Raw genomic sequence first — 21,297 nt, 5'->3', positions numbered from 1 at the left:
CTCATCCTTGGTCTTGGGGACCCCCTGTGCCTTGAAGGCGGGTGGGGGACACGCTGTAAGTGTGGGGGAACCTCAGTGCACATGCTCAGGTGGGGAAGCAGCACTTCTGCTCCTCGAAGAACAGGGTCTGTCCCCAGCCCCTCTAGCCAGGGTGGCAGAAACACTCTCTCAAACCATGAGTTGGGGGCTGACATGGCAGCCCCTGGGGCGCCCCTCTGAGCCTCAGCGTCCCCCAGTGCAAGTGGTCAGCTCTGAGCCCCTCTCCCCCGCCCACCCTACCTCCCTGATCGGGGCACACCAGGCGCCCACGGCTCTGGGGCTCCTTGCAGGCCCCAAGATCTCCAGTTCTGCCACTGGTCTGCTCCCTGGCCCCTCTGCCCAGGGCCTCTGGGAGCCCCCCTACCTGCCCCAAAGGGAGGAAGGCCCTTCTCTGGCCCCAGGGCCTGTGTGCCCAGCCACTCAGGGCCGCTGTGCCTGTCACAGGGCGGTGGTGGCCATTCCGTCACAGTGGTCCCAGGACGTGTAGGACAGCAGAGGTTCAGGCCAGTGAGGGGGCCTGCCCTTTCAAGGGGCTTCCTCCTGCCATTGCACCTTGGGCCGTGTGGAGGGCAAGACAGGCTGCGGGCACCCTGCCTTGAACCAAGGGAGCCAGGGTTCCCTTGGGGCCCGTCCCAGCCTTGGGCACAAGCTGCCTGCATAGCCCGGGCTGGAGACCCAGGAGGAGGTGGGCCTGCGGGGTCCATCCCCACAGCAAAGCTGAAGCTCAGGGCTGGGCCACTCCGCCCAGCCTGAGAAGCTTGGGGTTTCTCTTCTTAAGGAAAGCGGAAATTTCCTTTCTTGATTCTCCTGTCGACCAACCTTCCCTCTGGGGCAGGCCCCACCCCTACAAGTCCCAACGGAAAACCATGTTGGACGCCACCCAACGACTGGTGGCTGTCTCCTCTGTGTTCCGCAGAGGGGGTGGGGCGAGGAGACTGTTTGCGGATGAAGTTGTTCATGTGTCCTCAGATCTCAGAGCTTTCTGGACTGCCTCCCCAGGCCCCATTCCACCCACCGCCGGCTCTTGGGGCAGAGTGGGGCACTGAAGCCTGAGTCCTCTCTGAGTTCTCCCCACCCCTGTCCACAGCTGCTCGCCCCCGCCCCCCACCCAGTCTCAAGTCCGCAGACCCTCGGAGAGTGCCTCCCGCATGACAGGACCCCACAGCGCCACACCTGGGAGCCACGGCCCAGCGACCGACAGGCCGAGCTGGGCCCGCGGTTTCCCACGGGGGCTGGAGGGCTCAGAGGTGAGGCTGTGGCAGCGATCCTGACTGCGGGAAGGCAGCAGGGCGGCAGGTGCAAAGGCCCAGAGAGAGGCAGGGCTAACCCCTGGCAGGAGGCTGGAGGGCGGGCAGCAGATGCCCCCGCAGGGCAGGCTCTGCGCAGCGGGGTGGGAGACCAGCTCTCACCCTCGAGCCCCTGCTCCTGCTGCTGGCTTAGGGAGAGGCATTTCGGGGGGCATGGGGGCAGGGCTGCCAGTGGGAGGCTCGGGCTGCGACCTGTTATTCCTGATGTCCCCAAGGGAGGGCCAGGGCAGGAGGGCAGGCACCAGCTCAGAGAGACCACCGGCCAGCCGGGGTCCTGGAGCCCCGAGCCCTGCTTGTGCCCTGGAGTTTATTCTCAGAGCTGCCACCCCTGGCCTGGGTACAGCCCTAGGGCCCCCCACGAGTCACGTTCTCCCTCACTCCCCAGGGGGCTGCCCATGCTCCCTTCTTACGCAACATCCCCAGGTTAAGATGACACAAACCCCTTGATCCCCTAAGCTCTTGTGATTGAGCTCCTGGCAGGCCCGGATGGGGACCCACCACCCTGCCCAGGGGCCTGTCCCCACACCCAGAGCAGGCTGCAACAACACGTACACCCCTGGACTGGGCTGGTGCCAGCGCTGGGCCCCCAAGGCCACCAAGCAAAGCAGAGAGCGGCTGGGCTGGGCGGTTCCAGATTGCTCGCTCAGCAGCGGCCTGAGGCCTGGAGCAGCAGACACCGGGTCTCCTCCACTCCGGGTCACGTGAGAACAACATGCCATTAGTTCTCAGGCCACGTGGCTGCCACAGGGGCCACGCTGCTGACCCCCATCATCCCGGGCCCAGGAATCTTGTCGGTAAAATGCAGGGTCTGAAGAGAGGCTGTTCACGTCTGAAATCTGGGTCTCACTGACGGGTGGAAGCCCTCTCACCCCGACACATGCTTGGGAAAACAGTAGTCCCCATTCCACAGTTTCATCAGCTGTTTCCAGAGAACTTTTTTGTAAGAAAATTCTAGGTTGTCCTGGCTGTGTTTCACTGGGGCTTAAGGAGTCGGATCACCAAATAAGGGGCCATTTCTTGTTCCCAAGGGGCAAGGGACAGAGTGACGAGCGTGGAGGGTTGTCATGGAAAGGAATTTATACAATGCTGTGGATAAGAGGTACGAGTGCCAAAGACAGACAGACCAGCAGGGCCCATGATTTACATTAGATATTTATTACAGTCTTAAGGGTTATAGTCAATGATGTCCTCCCAAAGCCTCCTCCTCCCCTGTTTAATGTATCAGTACTGTTCAGTTGCTCAATCATGTCCAACTCAGAGACCCCATGGAGTGCAGCAATCTTAAGTAAAAAGGGAGTGTCTGCATTTCAGGTGTTGCAAATCCCAGAGCTGCCCACAGACCTAAGGCTCTTAGAGCCCCATCAGGTCTCACTCCATGGCCTTTGAGAATGACCAGACATATACATAAATGAGAAAAGGAAGAGGACTCAGGACATAGAGAAACATCATTGTAACTATCTCCGAGAGCACACGTGAGTGGTATGAGTGGCTGGGTGGATGGATGGACAGATGGATAGATGGATGCATGGATGAATAAATGGATACATGGAGTGGTGGATGAGAGAGTGTGTGAGTCGTTCGGTCACGTCCAACTCTTTGCAACCCCTTGGACTGTAGGCCACCAGGCTCCCCTGTTCATGGAATTCTCCAGGCAAGAATACTGGAGTGGGTTGCCATTCCCTTTTCCAGGGGACCTTCCAAACCTAGGGCTCGAACCCAGGTCTTCAGCACTGCAGGCACATTCTTTACTGTCTGAGCCACCAGGGAAGTCCTGGATGAGTAGATGGATGGACAGATGGACAGATTAATGGATGGGCGGAAGAAAGACGCATGGATAGACAGACGGGGAGATGGATTGACAGATAGATGGATAGATGGACGGAAGATGGAAGAATGCATGGATAAAAGGATAGGTAGCCACATGGATGGAGAGGCAGTTGAGTGACTGGATGGTGGGGAGGATGGATGGCTGGGTAATGGATGGGTGGGTGGATCCATGGATAGATGGGTGGATGGATGCATGGATGCATGATGGATAGATGGGTGGATGGGTGGGTGGATCCATGGATGGATGGGTGGATGGATGCATGGATAGATGGGTGGATGGATGCATAGATGCATGATGGATAGATGGATAGATGGGTGGACGGGTGGGTGGATCCATGGATAGATGAGTGGATGGATGCATGGATGCATGATGGATAGATGGGTGGATGGGTGGGTGGGTAGGTGTTGGGAGCAAGTGATGGCAGTGGAGTGAGGGAGGAAGGTGAGAAAGGCCCCGTGTTCACTACCCTAGAACTTCTACCCAGGCCTTCAAGAAGGATACAGCTCACACCTGAGGGCTTCGCCCTCATCACCCAGATCCCCAAGCTCTGGTGTCCTCTCAGGGACGCAGCCAGAGGAGCTGACAGTCAGGGCCCAAGCAGGGCTCCACGGAGAGGTGCCCAGGGCTGGTCCTAGGTACCGGTGTGGGCAGGGGTCCTGCAGGGTCTCACCAGGGAAAGTTTGTCTCTCTTGGCCCTCAGAAAGCTAGGGCTCCTATCTGGCCATTCCTGGCAACAGGCTGCACCCCAAGGCAGGGAAGGGCTGCCCATGTGGCTACTCCTTGGATTTCCCATCTAGCAAAGCAGGAAAGAGGGGCCCTGCAGGCAGGCGAGGCCAGCACAGGGGGGCAGAGCTGGCCTGGAGCCCTATCCCCCAGCCCGGCCCGAGGACAGTAAGGGCATCAGGGAGCCTCACTCAGAGTGGGGGGAGCGCCCCTGGAGAAGGGCAGCTGGTGGCCTCGGGGTAGGGCTAGGACGGGGAAGGGGCCACCTCAGGCCCTGGGAAGTAGCTGGCCCGTGGCCTTGGATGACAAGGTGATTCTCCTTGACCAGGAGGGAGGAGCAGGGAGGCCTGGGTAGGGGAAGAGCCCCAGGCCAGGGGACCAGGCCAATGCTGCTCTTGCTCACTGACGGGGAAAGGCCCTGCCCTCTGTGCATCACTGAGGGGGCCCCGAAAGTGTGGACAGGTGTGTGACTTACAGGAACAGAGCAGGCCTGAGATGCTGTGTCACTCGGGGGCCTGACTCACGGGGAAGTCACAGCTCTCCAGCTGGGGAGGAAGGAAGGCAGAGACGGAGCCCAACACCCAGGCCACGCACAGCCTCTGAGCCAGGTCCTGGCTCCCTTACTGGCGTGCCTTTGCCCCACACCACCCTGGGAGAGCTCCCCAGGCCCCAGGCCTCCCCGGTCATCATGCCCACGTGTGGTACACAGAGCATCGCAAGTCCACCCCCATACCTCCCCAGCTAGTCGGGGGGCCCCCAAAGGCTAGACCCAGTCTCCCCTGTTTTGGTCTCTGTTACACCCTCTGTGCCTGGCCTGTGCTGAGTCCCTCTAAAGCTCTGTTGAAGGAATAAAGGAGGGGTGAACGGGGTGAGGTGGAGGGAAATCTGGGGGTACAGCTGAAGCGATGCTGCCCCTGTAGTGACCTGCAGCTGAAGAAGCCTGTCCCGGCACCAGGTTTGGAGGGGTCCAAACTGGGGCCTGACTTGCCCGCCCTGGTGCCTACTCTCAGACCAGGATGGGCCTGGGGGCTTTCCCAGGGCTACACTTCCGGGAGGCCTGGGTTGGCCATTGTGCAGCGCGGAGCCGGGCCTTCCCTCTCTGGGCCACCCTCCTGCTCTGTGGGCCTGACAGCAAGGAGGTCTGGGCCCTGTCCCCTCCCATGCCCAGGCTGAGACTGGGGAGGAAGGCAGGGTGCAGGCAGGGGCAGGGCTTGTCTTGGCTTTCTGACCCGCTGAGTCCAGGGAACAAGCAGAGCTGGGGGCAGACGGGATGGTTCCCCTTCAAGGCCTCTCCTGGCTATCATGCCTGCTGGTACGGTCAGGCCAGGGACCCAGGAGGACGGGAGGGTGGGGCCCAGAAAGCCGCAGATCTCTCCAGCGTGAGGAGCATGAGAGGAGGAAGAGAAGGAAGGGCTACTGATGGTAGAAAGAAGTGCCAAGTTCTGCCCCACTCCCAGGTGACCTGGTGCCAGCCCCATCCTCTCTGACCCCTCATTTCTTCACCAGTGAAAGAGGACGAGAGACCAACTTCAGGGCTCCTCTCTCCCCTGAATCCTGTCTCCAAGACTGTGGTGGCCAGGTCACTGCCTACAAGAAGCCTTTCCTGACTGCGTTGTCCTGGTAACTCCCAGTCCTCTGAGAGCTCCTGTCATTGGGACCACCCACTTTCTCCCACAAGTAAAGGGTATCTGGGCTTGATGTTTCTGCTAGGAAGCCCCCAGGAGAGACAAGAGCCCTGTCAGGGACAAAGGTCTCCTCCTCAAAGAACAGGATCAAATGCCACCTCTGCTCCAGTGACCAGCCCTGCCACCAGGGCACACAGCCACCACCCTGGAGGTGGACCCAGGGTACAAGGCCCCCAGCCCCACGTGAGGGGAGCCCACCGCCCAGCGGCCTCACCCCCAGACTTCCACTCCCAGCCGTGATTGTGCCAGCACCACGGGGCTAACAGGAAATCCAATCCCCTAAACCTGTTTTTCCAGCAGTGTCCATGCCCACGGGCCCGCGTGAGTCACCCGTCCCCTCTTGCCATTCCCCAGCCCTGCCAGTCTCCGCCCTGTCACTGCGCCTGCTTCCCAGGCCTCCTGGGCCCCCTCCCTTATGCCCCTGCCTCCTGCCTGTGGGGAGGCCCCGGAGCACAGGGTGACTTTCTCTGTCTGGATCAGGGCATGAGAGCCCCACGTTGCTCGCCTTCTCAGTCTGGACCCCTAACAAGCCCTGGGACCAGCCTGCAGGACAGGCAGCCTTCTCGGCCACAGCAGGCTGAGTGGGGCTGCCTCAGTGCTCTGGTACCCGCCTCCTGTGCCCTGGGGTCCCAAAAGGCACCAGAACACCCCCTCCACCTTTGGGCGGGCCCTGCAGGCCCTGTACAAGCAGGCAGCGCCTGCTTGGGCCCCCAGCACCGCACACCCCAGTGCAGTCTGACTCGGCCCCACCCCGGCAGGGAGGACAGAGGCCAGCTCAGCCGTCCACTCGCCGGGGGCCTCAGGGAAGAGAGGCCTGAGCCGGTGCCCCAGGGAGCCTTGGGCTGGCCCTGACCTCCAGGCTCGGGCTGGGAGCCACCTTCCTCGCAGCAGGCCCGGCCCCCAGACCTTCGGGGCGTGTCCATCGGCAGATCCATCAGCGGGTTCGCTGCTGGCGGGGGCCCAGGGCTGACCTACAATGATGCTCCAGCCCCACCCGTGGTCCTCACAGCCTGCCTCTGTGGGTCTCACCCACACCACCCAGCAGGCTCTCCGGGCACAACAGCGAAGTAGTGGGGTCCCAAGGCCAGCAAGGGATTCCCTGGTGGCTCAGGCGGTAAGGACTCTGCCTGCAATGCAGGAGACCTGAATTCGATCCCTGGGTCGGGAAGATCCTCTGGAGGAGGGCACGGCAACCCACTCCAGTATTCTTGCCTGGAGAAGCCCATGGACAGAGGAGCCTGGCAGGCTCCATAGGGTTGCAAAAGTCAGACACGATGGAGCGACTTCACTTGCACTTTCAAGGCCAGCAGTGGACAGAGAAACCTGCTAGGAGAGGGGCAGGGGGACGGGAACCTCTCCTCCGAGTTGGACACTGCAAGAGGGGGATGGGGGTGGGGATTTGCCTGGCACCCCCAGCCAAATGCCACACCAGATGAGCCCCTGAGCCTGGCCAGGAAGAGACACTGCCTTTCAGGACCAAAACAGACACAGAGAGCACCATCACGATGAGGGCCTGAGTCTTCCCTCCTCACCGCCCCCCTTCCCGGCATCCACACCCCTGCCCCTCCTCTGCCACTCCAAGTCCCACTGGATCACATGCCCCCCAGCCGTGGTGCTCACCTCTCTGCAGGCACAGCCAGCATCCACACCCCTGCCCCGAGGGCTTCTCCTTCCCCTGTCCCCCAGGGTCAGACATCTTAGTGAACGCTTTGCTTCCAGGTGAGAAACAAGGACATAACAGTCAAGCGCGGTTCCAGCCATCCAGGCCAACCAGGAAGGAGAAGGATACCTGCCATCCGGCAGCCACTGGGCTGCAGGGCGCTCCCCCGCAGTGAGCACTGAAGATCCTGGCCCCAGGTCGCTGAGATGCATATGAAAGGAAGGATCTCAGTGAGCCCAGACACTTGCATCTTCCCATACAGAGGAAAACCCTAAATTGCTTAACTCAAGATAACTGGTTTTCTTTAATTCACAAGAAATACTTCGAATGTTCAGACTACACGCCTTGTGTTACAAACTCCTATATAAGCTGACTCCTCTCTGCCCTGCTCCTTGGAGCAGTTCTCTCAGGGTCACTTGAGATGCTGCCCTCCAGGCTCGAAGTCCTAAACATTCCCACTGAATAAAACATAACTCTCACCTATTAGGTTGTGACTGTTTTTTAGGTGGATGCTGGGGTCTTTTTCTCAGGAGACCTGGGGGTTGACCTGGCAACCCTGAGCCCCTGGCCCCCAAGCATCTAGGGCCTCCTCCTGCCTCCAACCTCAGCTCGAGCGTGGCACTGGGCACCCCCAGGGCACCTGCACAGACCTGGGATTCTGTGACCCTATTTGAGGGTGGGAGTCGGAGACAGTGGCCAGAGCTGGGCAGAGGGTGAGAGCGGGGTGAGCTGCAGACCCAGCTGACGCCTCTGTCTCCAGCCCGCTGAGGGGAAGGCGCGGGAGGTGGAGAGGGGCAGAGAGCCCTGCAGCTGGTGGGGGCAGGGGTGTGCTGGGCTGGAGGGTGTGGGCCGGGTGGGGTGGGGCAGGTCCCCGCCCCTCCCACCAGCACCTGTCCCAACTATAAGGCCTCCAGAGACGGGGGCCGCCAGTGCTCCCAGAAGCGCCCCGAGATGAAGACAGCCCTGCTGTTCCTCGTCGCCTTGGCTGCGGCCGCTGGGCCAGGTGAGGGGCTGGGTGTGGGCTAGGGGAGTGGGGAACCAGATCCTAGAAGCCTGGAGTGGCTTCCCTCTAGGCACAGAGAACCCTGGGCTTGTGGGGGCTAGAACAAAGTGAACCCCGCACTTTAACTTTGTGGGATCACAGGCTTACAATATTTCAGAATCAGAGAATCTTAGAGTCAACCCAGTGGATCAGACATGTGGAGAGGGGGCAGTGCTGAGGGTTGTCTTGATATACTTCTACCCAAGAAAGACAGAGGCCGGAGGCCAGCCCCAATGCCCCCCCAGGACCCAGGGCCCTCCAAGGGTCACCCACCCCCTGCAGGCTCAGCATGGCCAAACTGACAGCCCCCAGGGTACAGAATCAGCCTCAGGTCCTCACCGTGGGCTGTCCACTGCCTACTGCGAGACAGTCCCCAGGGAAGGGACAGCAGAGCTGCTGTTAGCACACCCTAGAGCCTCTGATGCCCCTGGGGAAGGGTCTTCAGTGCAGCCATATTTGCCGCCTCGCCGGTCCTCTAGAGATGCCCAGTGCTGGACAGCTCCTCTGGCGGGGAGGCGCCAGGGCCCCAGCCGATGGGGACGTTACCTCCTGCCTCCGGGGGCTGTGTGCCAGATGTGAGCCCCAGTGGGGCCCAGGGGCCTCAGAGGGACTGGCCCAGGGCAGGGGTGGCAGAGGGCTCTGTCTAGCAAGGGTCTTTCCCTACCTCTCTGGGAGGGCCCCCTGGGGCCTGCTGAAGCCCTGGGCTCTCACCTCAGCCCAGGCACTCCATTGCCACGTGTGTACCAGCTCCAGCAACTGCAGGAAACCGCAGATCTGCCCAGCCAACTCCAGCTTCTGCAAAACTGTGATCAGGGGTGAGCGATCTGAGGGGGAGAAGGAGGCCCTGGGGTGCCCTGGGGCTTGAGGATCATCCCTGGGGAGGCTGGTGGAAGGGATCTCGGTGACAGTCCGGGCCTGGTGGCAATAGAAGCTGGGCCCTGGGACTTAGGAGGCCCTGGGGGACAGGGGTGCCACCTGGCCTGACCTCGCCCACCCATCCCCAGTGGAGCCTCTGTCTGGGAACCTGGTGGAGAAGAACTGCTCAGTGTGGTGCACGCCCATGAACAGCCAGCAGGGCCAGGTCAGCAAGGGCCAGGAGACCACCCTGTGTTGCAAGGGCGACCTGTGCAACGAGGGTCTGCAGAGCTGGCAGAGCGCCGCACCCGCCTGCACCAGCGCCCCCCTTGGCCTGGCGCTGGCTTGTAGCCTCCTTGCCCTCCTCTGAGCCCCTGGCCTGTGACCCCCAGAACCAGGGCCCCACCCACTCCTCTCCCTGGCCAGGATGGAGGCTCAGACACCCTGGGCTGGGGGCTCCACAGAAGGTCTGGGGCCGGGCAGGCGGCCGTGGGGCAGGTAGAGCTGAAGGCTTGGAGCGTCTCCCTCCCGGAGCAGCGAGGTGGGACAGGAGGCCTTCCTCTCCCTCCTGATTTTATCTTCATTCTCTTTGGTTTCTGTTTATTTTTCTATTCAAAGCCCAGCGTTAGAATAAATGACTGAAAACCAGTGTGGTCGCGTTGGTGCTATTCCGGAGTGGAGGGGGTGGGGGGCGGCGGTTATCCGCACACGCAGGCCCCTAAGTCTCAGGGCTTGTCACCCAGAACCAGTCTCGGCAGCATGCCCAAGGCCTAAAGTGCCGCCGTCACCCCGCCTCGCTGGAGGGGCTATGACCCTCCTCAGGCCCCTCCTCTGCAGCCCCAAATAAGGAAGGCCCTCCTGGGGGAGGCCTGAGCAGAAGCAGGGCACAGAAGCTTGTGGGTGCAGCCGTGACGGGCAGGCCGAGCTCGCCACCTGACTGCCTGAGACCACCCGGTGGAACACCCCGCCCACCCTGCCAGCACTTCCCCAACCCCTACATCCAAGCCTCCCGGCCCAGGGTCGCTGGGGTCCCGCTTTGTCCTACCAGTGGCCTTGAAAGCGAGACCCTTCCGCTCCCGGAGCCTGGGAGCCCTACGCGTGCCAGCTGCGCGCGTCCGGGGAAGCCAGCGCGCCGCAGTGTCGGAGGTCCGAGGTACCGGCGCCCGGCCGCAGCTGGCCTCTCCCTCTCCGCTCTCCCAGCGCCTGTGATCCGGCCGCCGCTCCTGCTGCGCCGGGAATATTCCGAGGACCAGCGCGCCTCCCGGTGGCCACACGCGGGAGCCGGACCTTGGGGGAAGCTGCCAAGGGGTTGCCCCGCCCCTAACTCGGAGCCCACTCTGGGCCCTGGGCGCCCCCGGAAACCCGCAGCAGGGAGTGGAAAGGCCGGGTCAGACACGCGGGCCACGGAGGTCAGGCAGAGGGGCAGGGGCGCGCCAGGAGAGGGCTGTGCCTTGTCCTCAGGGGCCCCACGGCAGGCTGCCCGTATGGCTGGGCTTTGGATCAAGAGGTGGAGAGCGGGGACAGGGACGTTCACCTGGAGGGAAGGGAAGATGATTCCACAGGGGACCCCCACCCCCACCTGGAAGCCCGGGGCAGCCGGCGAAGTTCCCAACGGAGGAGGAGGATGTCGCCACGCGGGACCAGCAAAGGCTCCGCAGAGGGGACATCCCTCAAGGGACAACCCAGGCCACGTGGCCCAGGAGGAGCTGAGAGATGGGAGGCACCTTCCAATTCCTGGGAGGGCCAGTTGCTCCCCCCCTCCAACCCCGGGCGGGAGCAGCGGCTGTGAGTGAGGGTGGCAGTGAAGGGCAGGGTAGTCTTCCAGAGCTGCTGGACAGCAACCGCCTGGCTCATGGCTGTGTCTCCAGCACCTAAATTAGTGACCTCAAGCGTGTTTGAACCATTCAGTGTGAATCCAGGTGACATGGGTTTAAGGCTTTCATCCTGCCTTCCCTGTTCTCTGTCCACCTGTTCTTTTTTCCTTTCCCCTCTTTTTCTGCCTTCTCTTTTGTGAACAGATTAACCTTCTGTGATTCCATTTTATCTCCTTTGTTACTTTATTAAGTAGAGCTCTTTGATTTTTCTTTTCTTCCTCTGTCTTTTCTTTCTTTTTTTAATTTTAGAAAGGAATTCTTCCTGCTTTTGCATGTCTGAAGACTTCATTTCCCCTTCACTTTTCAGAGATGTTTTCACTGGGCATATAACTCCAAGTTGTTTGTCTTGCTTTTGTGCTTTGGTGTAGTTTTCTTCAATTTCTTGTGCTTGAAGTTCATTGAACTTCTGGGTTCCATGGATTTGATAATTCCCCTGAGGGGAATTCAGGGTGGAGGAAAACAGGATACTGGCCCTAGATAGCTAAAGTGGAGGTGTTAGTCACTCAGTTGTGTCGGTATCCCATGGACTATAGCCTGCCAGGCTCCTCTGTTCATGGAATTCTCCAGGCAAGAATACTGGAGTGGGTTGCCATTCCCTTTTCCAGGGAACCTTCCTGCATTCCAGGCGGACTCTTTACCCTTTGAGCCACCAGGGAAGCCCCAGCAGTCCTCAGTAGGGTCCCCAAATAAAACATTGACGCGTGACTTTCAGGTTGTGCAGGGTTTGGTTTTGTTTTTCAGTCGACACAAGGTTTGTCCTCCAACCTTGTGTGAACTCTGGGAACTCTTCTTAATATTTTATCTGTCTTTGATTTTTGTCAGTTTGATTACTATGTGTCTTGGTGTGTTTCTCCTTGGGTTTATCCTGCCTGGGACTTTCTGCTCTTCCTGGACTTGCTTGACTGCTTCCTTTCCCATGTCAGGGACCTTTTCAGCTATTATCTCTTAAGATGTTTTCTCGGGTCCTTTCTCTCTCTCTCTCTCTTCTCCTTCTAGGACCCCTATAATGTGAAATGTTGGTGCATTTAATGTTGTCCCAGAGGTCTCTTATACTGTTTTCACTTCTTTTTATTCTTTTTTCTATATTCTGTTTTGCTGCAGTGATTTCCACCATTCTGTCTTCCAGGTCACTTATCCATTCTTCTGCCTCAGTTATTCTGCTATTGATCCCTTCTAGGGTATTGTTCATCTCTGTTGTTTGTTCTTTAGTTCTTCCAGGTCTTTGGTAAACATTTCTTGGATCTTCTGCATTCTTTTTCCAAGCTCCTGAATCATCTTCACTGTCGTTATTCTGAATTCTTTTCCTGGAAGTGAAAGGTTGTTGCTGAATCATGAAAGACGCCAGGATTCTTTGCCTCCAGAGGAGAAGAGTTCAATCCAGGGCCAGTGATGAGGCTTGATCGCTCAGAGCTTTTGTGTAATAAAGTTTTATTAAAGTATAAAAGAGATAGAGAAATCTTCTGACATAGACATCAGAAGGGAGCAGAAAGAGTGTCCCCCTGCTAGTCTTTAGCTGGATGTTACATAGCTACTAGCAGTCTGCTAATTAGAGAAAGGAAATGTCTCCAAACTCAGAGAATGGCACCAGGCCACTCATCCACAACATACATTGAGATAACATTGGCACCAGGTGAGTCATCCGGGGCCATAAAAGGATTGACATGAGTCTTGAAGAAAGGCAGATTTCCATACAAATATATAGTTTCATTAACATAGATTAGGAGAACGATGTATAACAAACTAGTTTGTCAAGTCAGTTCTGAGCTTTTAGGCAGAACTGACTTGAAGACAGAGTCTAGGGTAAAAGCACAGTACATTAACATAGCTTAAGACAAACATTTTCATAAGAAAAATGCGTTGGTTAGCTGAAGGTTTGAGAAAAGTTAAGTTCAGGTGGAACCAGGTGTCATTATGGCACCATAGAATTTTAAGAGAAACTTCTTTTTAAATTTGTATAGACAAGGGGAAAAAATATAACACTAGTTTGTTTCTTCCTGCTGCTTAAGAGAGAGATAAAAAATGTCTGACACGTGCAGCCTATTTCCTCCATTTGGAGACCCCTGGCCTTCCTGCCTATTACCCTCTCAGAAGATTGCCTATCTCCACTTCATTTAGCTGTTTCTCTGGGCATTTATCTTGTTCTTTCATCTGGAAGACAATCCTATGCCTTTTCATTCTGATTAGCTTCCTGTGACTGCGGTTTTCCATTTTGGAGGCTACGGGATTGTAGTTCTTTCTTGCTTGCTTCTTGTGGTTCGTCTGCCCTCTGGTGGATAAGGCTAAAAGGCAAGCTTCCTGATGGGAGGAACTGGCGGTAGAGAAAATTGGGTCTCCCTCTGGTGGGCAGACCATGCTCAGTAAAACTTAAATCCAATTGTCCGCTGATGGGCCGGGCTCCTTCTGTGTTAGTTGTTTGGCCTGAGGGGACTCAGCCCTGGAGTCTACAGGCTCTATGGTAGGGCTGATGGCTATCTCCAAGAGGGCCCACACCAAGGGTCACCTCCCGGGACTGCTGCTGCCGGTGTCCCTGTTCCCGTGGCAAGCCACTGCCGACCCTCACCTCTGCAGGAGACCCTCCAACACTCACAGGTAGGTTTGGTTCAGTCTCCTGTGGGGTCACTGCTCCTTTCCCCTGGTTCCTGGTGCACACAAAGCTTTGCCCATGCCCTGCAAGAGTGGAGTCTCTGTTTCCCCCAGTCCTGTGGAAGTCCTGCAATCCAATCCCACTGGACTTCAAGTTCAGAATCCTTGGGGATTGCTAGTCCCTTTGCCAGATCCCCGGGGTGGGAAGCCTTTTGCGGGGCTCAGAACCTTCATAACTGTGCGAGAACTTCTTTGGTGGTGTTCTCCTGTTTGTAGGTTGCCCATCTGGTGGGTGTGGGATTTGATTTAATCATGAGTGTGCTCCTCCTACCACCTAATTATGACTTGTTCTCTGTGCTTGTACGTGGGTATCTTTTTCTGATGGGTTCCAGCATCCTCTGATCAATGGTTGTTTAACTGCTAGTTGTGACTTTGGTTCTCTTTCAGGAGAAGATTATCAAACGTCCTTCTGCTCTGCCATCTTGAGCCAATCTCAAGCCAATCTCTTTTGTTGTTACTCTGGCTGCAAGATTAACTCTTTTTTCGCAGCGACTTATGACCCGATCTGACTGAATGTTCTAGATTCTCTAGTATTTTTTGATGGAACTTCCTACAAGCAAATTCTGATGAACTTCTTTTGATTTCTAACTAACTTTGGGGTGCTTCAGAGGACTTTTGAGGCATCCCAAAGAAAGATATTAAACTAATTAGGTTAATTTGGTATGTTAAAGGTACGTGGGAAGTACTGTCAAATAAGTAATAAATCTTCTCAGGTTATATTGTATGGTAAATGAAGAATTGGTGCTTTTGAACTGTGGTGTTGGAGAAGACTCTTGAGAGTCCCTTGGACTGCAAGGAGATCCAATCAGTACATCCTAAAGGAGATCAGTCCTGGGTGTTCATTGGAAGGACTGATGTTGAAGCTGAAACTCAATACTTTGGCTACCTCATGCGAAGAGTTGACTCATTGGAAAAGACCCTAATGCTGGGAAGGATTGGGGGCAGGAGGAGAAGGGGATGACAGAGGATGAGATGGTTGGATGGCATCACCGACTCGATGGACATGGGTTTGGGTAAACTCCGAGAGTTGGTGATGGACAGGGAAGCCTGGTGTGCTGCGATTCATGGGGTTGCAAAGAGTCAGACACGACTGAGTGACTGAACTGAACTGAAATGTTACTAATGGAGATAATCTAGAAATTATATAGAATTCATAAAGGTTTGATATGTATCGGCAAAAGGTTATCAGTTATAATTCTAGTTACTATCTTAATCACATGTCACAGTAGTAACCAAGTTACCTTGTCAGTTTCATTGTAATCAGATTTTATACATGCCTTCTTGAGCCTTTTTGTCATTATAGAAAGCTATAGTTTCACTCTGATGCCTTTACAAAAATACTACTTCTTCAAGATTTATTGAAGGGTCTTTCTAAGATTAAACTAAAATTAACTAGATGAACAAATTTTGTTATTAATAATGAGCTGGTACCAGACTGGAATCTGGCTTTCTCTCTCTGTTAAGAGAACAAAGTTTTCTTGGAATGCAGCTTTTAACAGCAGGCTATATAAATTTCTTCGCCTTTAAGTGATTTATATTTGTTTTTAAAATCTTCTGTTACTTTGATAAAGTAAATGAGTATTATTTCACAATGATCTATGAAGATCATGGCACACATAGATAACGCTCATTCTGTGTCTACAAAATTTAACCCTTTGTTGTCAGACTTTTGCTATCCTGATATCCTTAAAACATGGCAACAGTCTACCCCTAAATAAAATGAATAAACAATAACTATAAGTTTTTTAAAAATCAAGGGTATGGGAAATCCAAGATGGCTGCTTGGCTTTTTCCCAGCTCCCTGACAAACCTCATTTTCTGCTTGATGGGTTAAAGCCTTCTCTGGTTTCAGGGCTGATGTCCTCACAATGAAAAAGAAAAGGTTAGAAAATATGTTTCTCACCTGGAATATGGTTTCTACAATCTCCAGTGATCAAGACACCCACTTAACTGGACAAATCATAGAAACCTTAAGAAAAAATTCACAAACTTCTTGAAATTATCCCTGTCACTATGATCTTCAATCATTAGGCATGGTTAATGACACTAATGAAAAAACTGGACTCAAACAAAACAAAGATTAATTATATGGGATTCAATGAACAGCTAAATATGATTATAATTTTTATGACTTGTCTGATGTACTAATGGCTTCTAATCTTTGTTTTTCAGATATAGAAAAGCCCTTTTCCTCAAGTGACTTTTGATTTATAATAATTTGGTAATGTACACCTGTGGATAAAATTAAAATATTTTTCTTTTCTCTCTGCCTGATTTCTTCAAAAACTGGAGACCCTTGAGGTCTAAGCAACTTTATCAAGTGAATGGAAAAGACTGTCTCTTGACATATACAAGAATCTAGATATTCTGGTACCAAAAAAAGAGATGTGTGTGTTAGTCTCTCAGTTGTGTCCGACTCTTTGCAACTCCGCGGACTATAGCCCTTCAGGTTCCTCTAACCATGAAATTCTCCAGGCAAGAATACTGGAGTGGGTAGCCGTTCCCTTCTCCAGGGGATTTTCCTGACCTAGAGATCAAACCCAATTCTCCTGCATTTCAGGCAGATTCTTTATCATCTGAGCCACCAGAGAAGCACAGGTAAAATCTGAAGGCTTAAAAGAGCCTATATGAGCAATTACATTTATATGAATAAGCAGGCCATGTTTATTGAAACCAGACTTATTTGGAACAAATCAGCCTTGATTTGGCTGGATTTAATAAAAATGAGGATAATCTAGAGAGAAAAACTTCGTTTCAATAGTATACCTTTGTGGATATTGAAGTTTTGTATTTACTGAGGCTTTGCTATGTCCAAGATGACTCCTTGTTGCTCTGTTAAGCTATTATAAAATTTAATTGAATTAGTAGAAGAATATTCTAAGCTTGTTTCTGAAGCCAATCACAATAATCTACCTTCGGATGAAGATCAGATGCCCTGTGACTTACAACTAAGAGATTATGGACACTGGAAAAGGCATCCTTTAAAGGATTGTCTCCAGACTAAATAAAAGGACCCATATCGGTATTCTTAACTAGTACCTGTGCAACAATACTGAAGGGAACTGACTCTTGAATTCATATTTCCCACTTGAGAAGGGTCTATGCGTTGGACTGTCTATAGAAAAGACTGTTGACCCCAAATAACACCCAAATTAAGACGAGAAGAAGGCAACAACAGTGAAAGACAGCTGATTTTAAAATCTGGACCAGACCTGTAAGAACCATCCAACTAATTCAACTGCACTGTCTACCAAATGTTTGTCTTCCTATCAAAATGGAAAGTTATTGTTTTACTTTTAACCATACTTTTGACCCCAGTGTTAAGGATTAAAAAAGAAAATTCTCTAGTGAAGCTGTCATGGAATATAACTATTCATGATACGTATCTCTGCTTTTTTTAAGTGCACTGCTTAAAGCACATGTACAATGCTTGTGTGACATTTGGGGATAAGTGATAAAATGTATAGCCTACAAAGCATTTCCCCATTCACATATCTCTGAGCCGGTTCATGATATCTGATTAGTTTTCCCCCCAACATGGACAACTAGGCAAATATGTAAACAAAGAGGTTTAGCACTGAGGGACATAAATGGACCCAGAGCAGGTAACTGAGTCACTCTGACAACATTGGAAAAATATATTGATGGCCAATGCCATTTATGGAAAGATTTGCAATCAAAACGGAAAAATGATGGAAGAAATTTTTGCATATTGAGGTATGGGAAATCATTCTGGCTTATACATGATTATTTTGAACTTTAGGCTAACCAAAACAGCCTGTTTGTGGCCTATTAAACATGCATTCCTGTATCTGCTTTAGCCATTAAAAATTACATTAAAAAATCAGAATGGAATAACTGTGGTTCAGACATCCAAAGTGGAACTAGATTGTCAGTGTGGATATGGGTTCAGACATATTTCTATATTACTGAAAACTTAAACTCTCTAAACTTTATCAGACTTGAGGATACCATCAGCCATTTTTAAAACCGTATCTACTAGCAGCTGCCAATTGCAACCTTACAGTCTTGAGGTCTTCTTGTAACTATGAAATCTTTATCCTACTTTAAAAACAATAGTTTTTGAACTGTGGTGCTGGAGAAGACTCTTGAGAGTCCCTTGGACAGCAAAGAGATCAAACCAGTCAACTCTAAAGGAAATCAACCCTGAATATTCATTGGAAGGACTGATGCTGAAGCTTCAATACTTTGGCCACCTGATGCAAAGAAGCGACTCAATGGAAAAGACCCTGATGCTGGGAAAGATTGAAGACAGGAGGAAAAGGGGGCGACAGAGGACGAGATGGTTGAATGGCATCACTGACTCAGTGGACATGAGTTTGAGCAAACTCAGGGGGTTAGGTGAAGGACAGAGAAGCCTGACATGTGGCAGTCCGTGGAGTCACAAAGAGTCGGACATGACTGAGTAACTGAACAACAACAAAAACAGTAGCAACTGAGACAACTCAACCTATAGCCTCCCAGCAAAAGACTACTTGGTTACTGAATATATGTAAAGAGGAAGCACTCCAAAACTTAATTTTCCTGGTTGCCATCAAAAAACAGGAAGACTTCTTTGAAAAATACTACAAAGGTGTGTTTTAACCATTATCTTCATTGCAGTATGTCTAATAATTTTCAAATGGTTGTCCAGGTGCTAGAGCAAAGCAATCAAAGAGATACAATATTTTCTTAATTCAAAATATTGATGTTAGTCTTGGAACTCAAGATTATTTCCAACTCTGTGTCCATTCCCCAAATTAGGCAGGACTACGCCCCACTTCGGCAGGACGTAACCAGGGGAGTCGTCATCCCATTCCCTAAAGAGCTGAGGAAAATTGAAATAGAAACAGAACAGAAACTAAGTTCCTCTGCCAAGTTTATGATTAACCTCTCAATCTAGAACTTTCTTCTCTTTCTTGTTCTGCATCTGCTCCTCCTCAAGATTGAGGAGCACCAAAGGAAAGGTGGGACTTGAAACCATCTACAAGACCCTGTATCCTTGTCTTTGGAAGTAGAATTCTGGCTCAGGAGTTAATAATTGGGAAATGTGAAAACCCAGAAACAAAGAATAGCTGTTGGGTTGGGGAACTGGTGGGCTTCCCTTGTGGCTCAGCTGGTAAAGAATCCGCCTGCAATGCGGGAGACCTGGGTTCGATCCCTGGGTTGGGAAGATCCCCTGGAGAAGAGAAAGGCTACCCACTCCAGTATTCTATCCTGGAGAATTCCATGGACAGTCCATGGGGTTGCAAAGAGTTGGACACGACTGAGCGACTTTCACTTCACTTGGGGAACTGGTAACCATTTAAGACGGTAATTCTGCCCCATAGTAGAATTACCAAACTCCCAGCTCCCCGAAAGATCTATATGTAGGTCTGACACACATTCCTAACTTGTTTTACAGGAAGCAGACCCCCCCAACTCCCGCCTAGATGAAAACTGCTGACCACAAGGACATAGACCCTCGACTGGCTGAAACCAGAAGGTTGATGATGCTTGAAACTCCACCCTGACACCAGCCAATCCAATACTCGTCCACGAGCTGATCGTGCTCCTTGAACACTATAAACTCCTCACCATTCCCTCCAGGGTGGGTCAGACAGTCTTGAGGGCACTAGCCCACTGTGGCCCCCTTTGCCTGGCAAGGCAATAAAAGCTTCTCTTTTCTACTTTCAAAACTCTGTCTCTGCATTTCTATTTGGCAACAGTGAACAGAGGCTGAGTTTTGGCAACACCCTTAATTCATCATGATCTGAGGTTGAAGGCCACAACACACACAGGTTTCCACACCCGTGTGTTTATTTTATGCCCCATTAGCTTCATGATGTTAAGAATATTTGGGAGTGTTTGTCAGTTTTATCCCCAACACCTGGCACCTGTGGCACCTCAGTGACTATTTGGCAAACAGGGTGACCAACCATCCCAGTCCATCCAGAGAGAATGCCCACCTCCCTCTGGAGGCTCAGTGCCTAGGGCCCCCAAAATGGCTCAGCTCTTTGAAAGAAAAATAAAGTTTAGGGTCAAAGAAAATGTATTCTGATTTTTTTTCTTCCTCTCGCCCATAGATGTAGTTCCTTCGGGCAAGTGCGCACTGTCTCCTCCCGCTCCCCTAGGGTCCGCGGCCACCATGGCGTATTAGAGGCAGCAGTGCCTGCGGCAGCATCGGCTTTTGCAGCGGCGGCAGCAGCACCAGGCTCTGCAGCGGCAACCCCCCAGCGGCTTAAGCCATGGCGCTTTTCACGGCATTCAGCAGCAGCCTTGCTGTAACCGACAAAGACACCTTCGAATTAAGCACATTCCTCGAATTAAGCACCAAAACCTCGCAACATGGCCGAGACGAGCTTCCTGAGCAGCGAGGTGTTCGTGAGGGACTTCGTGTCCCCCTTCGACCAGTCGGATTTGGGGGCTGAAGAGAGCCTAGGTCTCCTAGATGACTACCTGGAGGTGGCCAAGCACTTCAAACCTCATGGGTTCTCCTGCGACAAGGCTAAGGCAGGCTCCTCCGAACGGCTGGCTGAGGATGGGTTGGTCAGTTTCTCAGACAACAGCAAGGAGGATGCTTTCTCTGGGACAGATTGGATGGTGGAGAAAATGGATTTGAAGGAGTTTGATTTTAATGATACCCTGTTTAGTATGGATGACTTGGAAACCATGCCAGATGAGCTCTTGGCCACGTTGGATGACACGTGTGATCTCTTTGATCCCCTATTCCAGGAGACTAACAAGGAGCCCCCCCAAATAGTGAACCGAATTGGCCATCTTCAAGAAAGTTTACCAACAATTGATCAGGGTGCCCCCTTCACTTTCTTGCAACCTCTTCCCCCTTCCCCAGGGGCCCTGTCTTCCACTCCAGATCATTCCTTTAGTTTAGAGCTAAGCAGTGAAGTGGTTATCTCTGAAGGAGATAGCAAGCCAGACTCCACCACTTACATTACTGTGGTCCCTCAGTGCATAAAGGAGGAGGATGCCCCCTCAGATAATGATAGTGGCATCTGTATGAGCCCTGACTCCTCTCTGGGCTCTCCCCAGCATAGCCCCTCCACCTCCAGGGGCTCTCCAAATAAGAGCCTGCTATCTTTAGGTGCCCTCAGTGGCTCTTCCCGCCCCAAACCCTACGACCTTCCTGGAGAGAAGATGGTAGCAGCAAAAGTAAAGGGTGAGAAGCTAGACAAGAAACTGAAGAAAATGGAGCAGAACAAGACAGCAGCCACTAGGTACCGCCAGAAGAAGAGGGCAGAACAGGAGGCCCTCACTGGTGAATGTAAAGAGCTAGAAAAGAAGAATGAGGCTCTGAAAGAGAAGGCAGATTCCTTGGCCAAGGAGATCCAGTATCTTAAAGATCTGATAGAAGAGGTTCGCAAGGCAAGGGAGAAGAAAAGGGTCCCCTAGTTAGGGTAGTCAGGAGTATGTGCGCTTGTATATAGGAGGCTGAAGCTGTGTTTTAATAAATTATTTTGTAGTGAAAAAAAAAAAAACAAAGAAAATGTATTCTTTTCTCACATTAGAAAAAAAAATCTTAAATTTTGCCTTAAACATCATTATTAATTATTAAACATTATTATTAATATTTAAGGGAGTTATGAAACAGTGGATTCCTTTCAAGACTTGCTTTAACCCTTCGGTGGGTGGGACCAGGTGTGG

At 52.6% G+C, this 21,297-nt stretch overlaps 2 protein-coding genes and 1 pseudogene across 3 annotated transcripts; all 3 read left to right on the top strand.

The window, feature by feature from the left end:
• The first annotated feature begins 8,011 nt into the window (after nucleotides 1-8,011).
• Nucleotides 8,012-9,788, top strand: LY6D (lymphocyte antigen 6 family member D). Its single transcript, XM_081504012.1, has 3 exons — nucleotides 8,012-8,245; nucleotides 9,001-9,099; nucleotides 9,289-9,788. Exons 1-3 carry the CDS (start codon nucleotides 8,194-8,196, stop codon nucleotides 9,507-9,509), a joined length of 372 nt encoding a protein of 123 aa, XP_081360138.1. The 5' UTR covers nucleotides 8,012-8,193; the 3' UTR covers nucleotides 9,510-9,788.
• On the top strand, nucleotides 9,567-15,919 carry LOC145510789 (uncharacterized). Its single transcript, XM_081502989.1, has 3 exons — nucleotides 9,567-9,606; nucleotides 9,977-13,602; nucleotides 14,044-15,919. Exons 1-2 carry the CDS (start codon nucleotides 9,567-9,569, stop codon nucleotides 10,930-10,932), a joined length of 996 nt encoding a protein of 331 aa, XP_081359115.1. The 3' UTR covers nucleotides 10,933-13,602; nucleotides 14,044-15,919.
• A 3,781-nt stretch (nucleotides 15,920-19,700) lies between these two features.
• LOC145511184 (cyclic AMP-dependent transcription factor ATF-4 pseudogene) lies at nucleotides 19,701-21,140 on the top strand (annotated as a pseudogene). The gene has a single exon (XR_014057602.1). The product of XR_014057602.1 is annotated as a cyclic AMP-dependent transcription factor ATF-4 pseudogene (transcript).
• The last annotated feature ends 157 nt before the right edge of the window (nucleotides 21,141-21,297 follow it).

The sequence above is a fragment of the Giraffa tippelskirchi genome, chromosome 6 (genome assembly GCF_054371585.1).
Source record: "Giraffa tippelskirchi isolate mGirTip1 chromosome 6, T2T-mGirTip1v1.2.pri, whole genome shotgun sequence".
NCBI lineage: Eukaryota > Metazoa > Chordata > Mammalia > Artiodactyla > Giraffidae > Giraffa > Giraffa tippelskirchi.
This window is presented reverse-complemented; position numbering and strand designations above follow the sequence as displayed.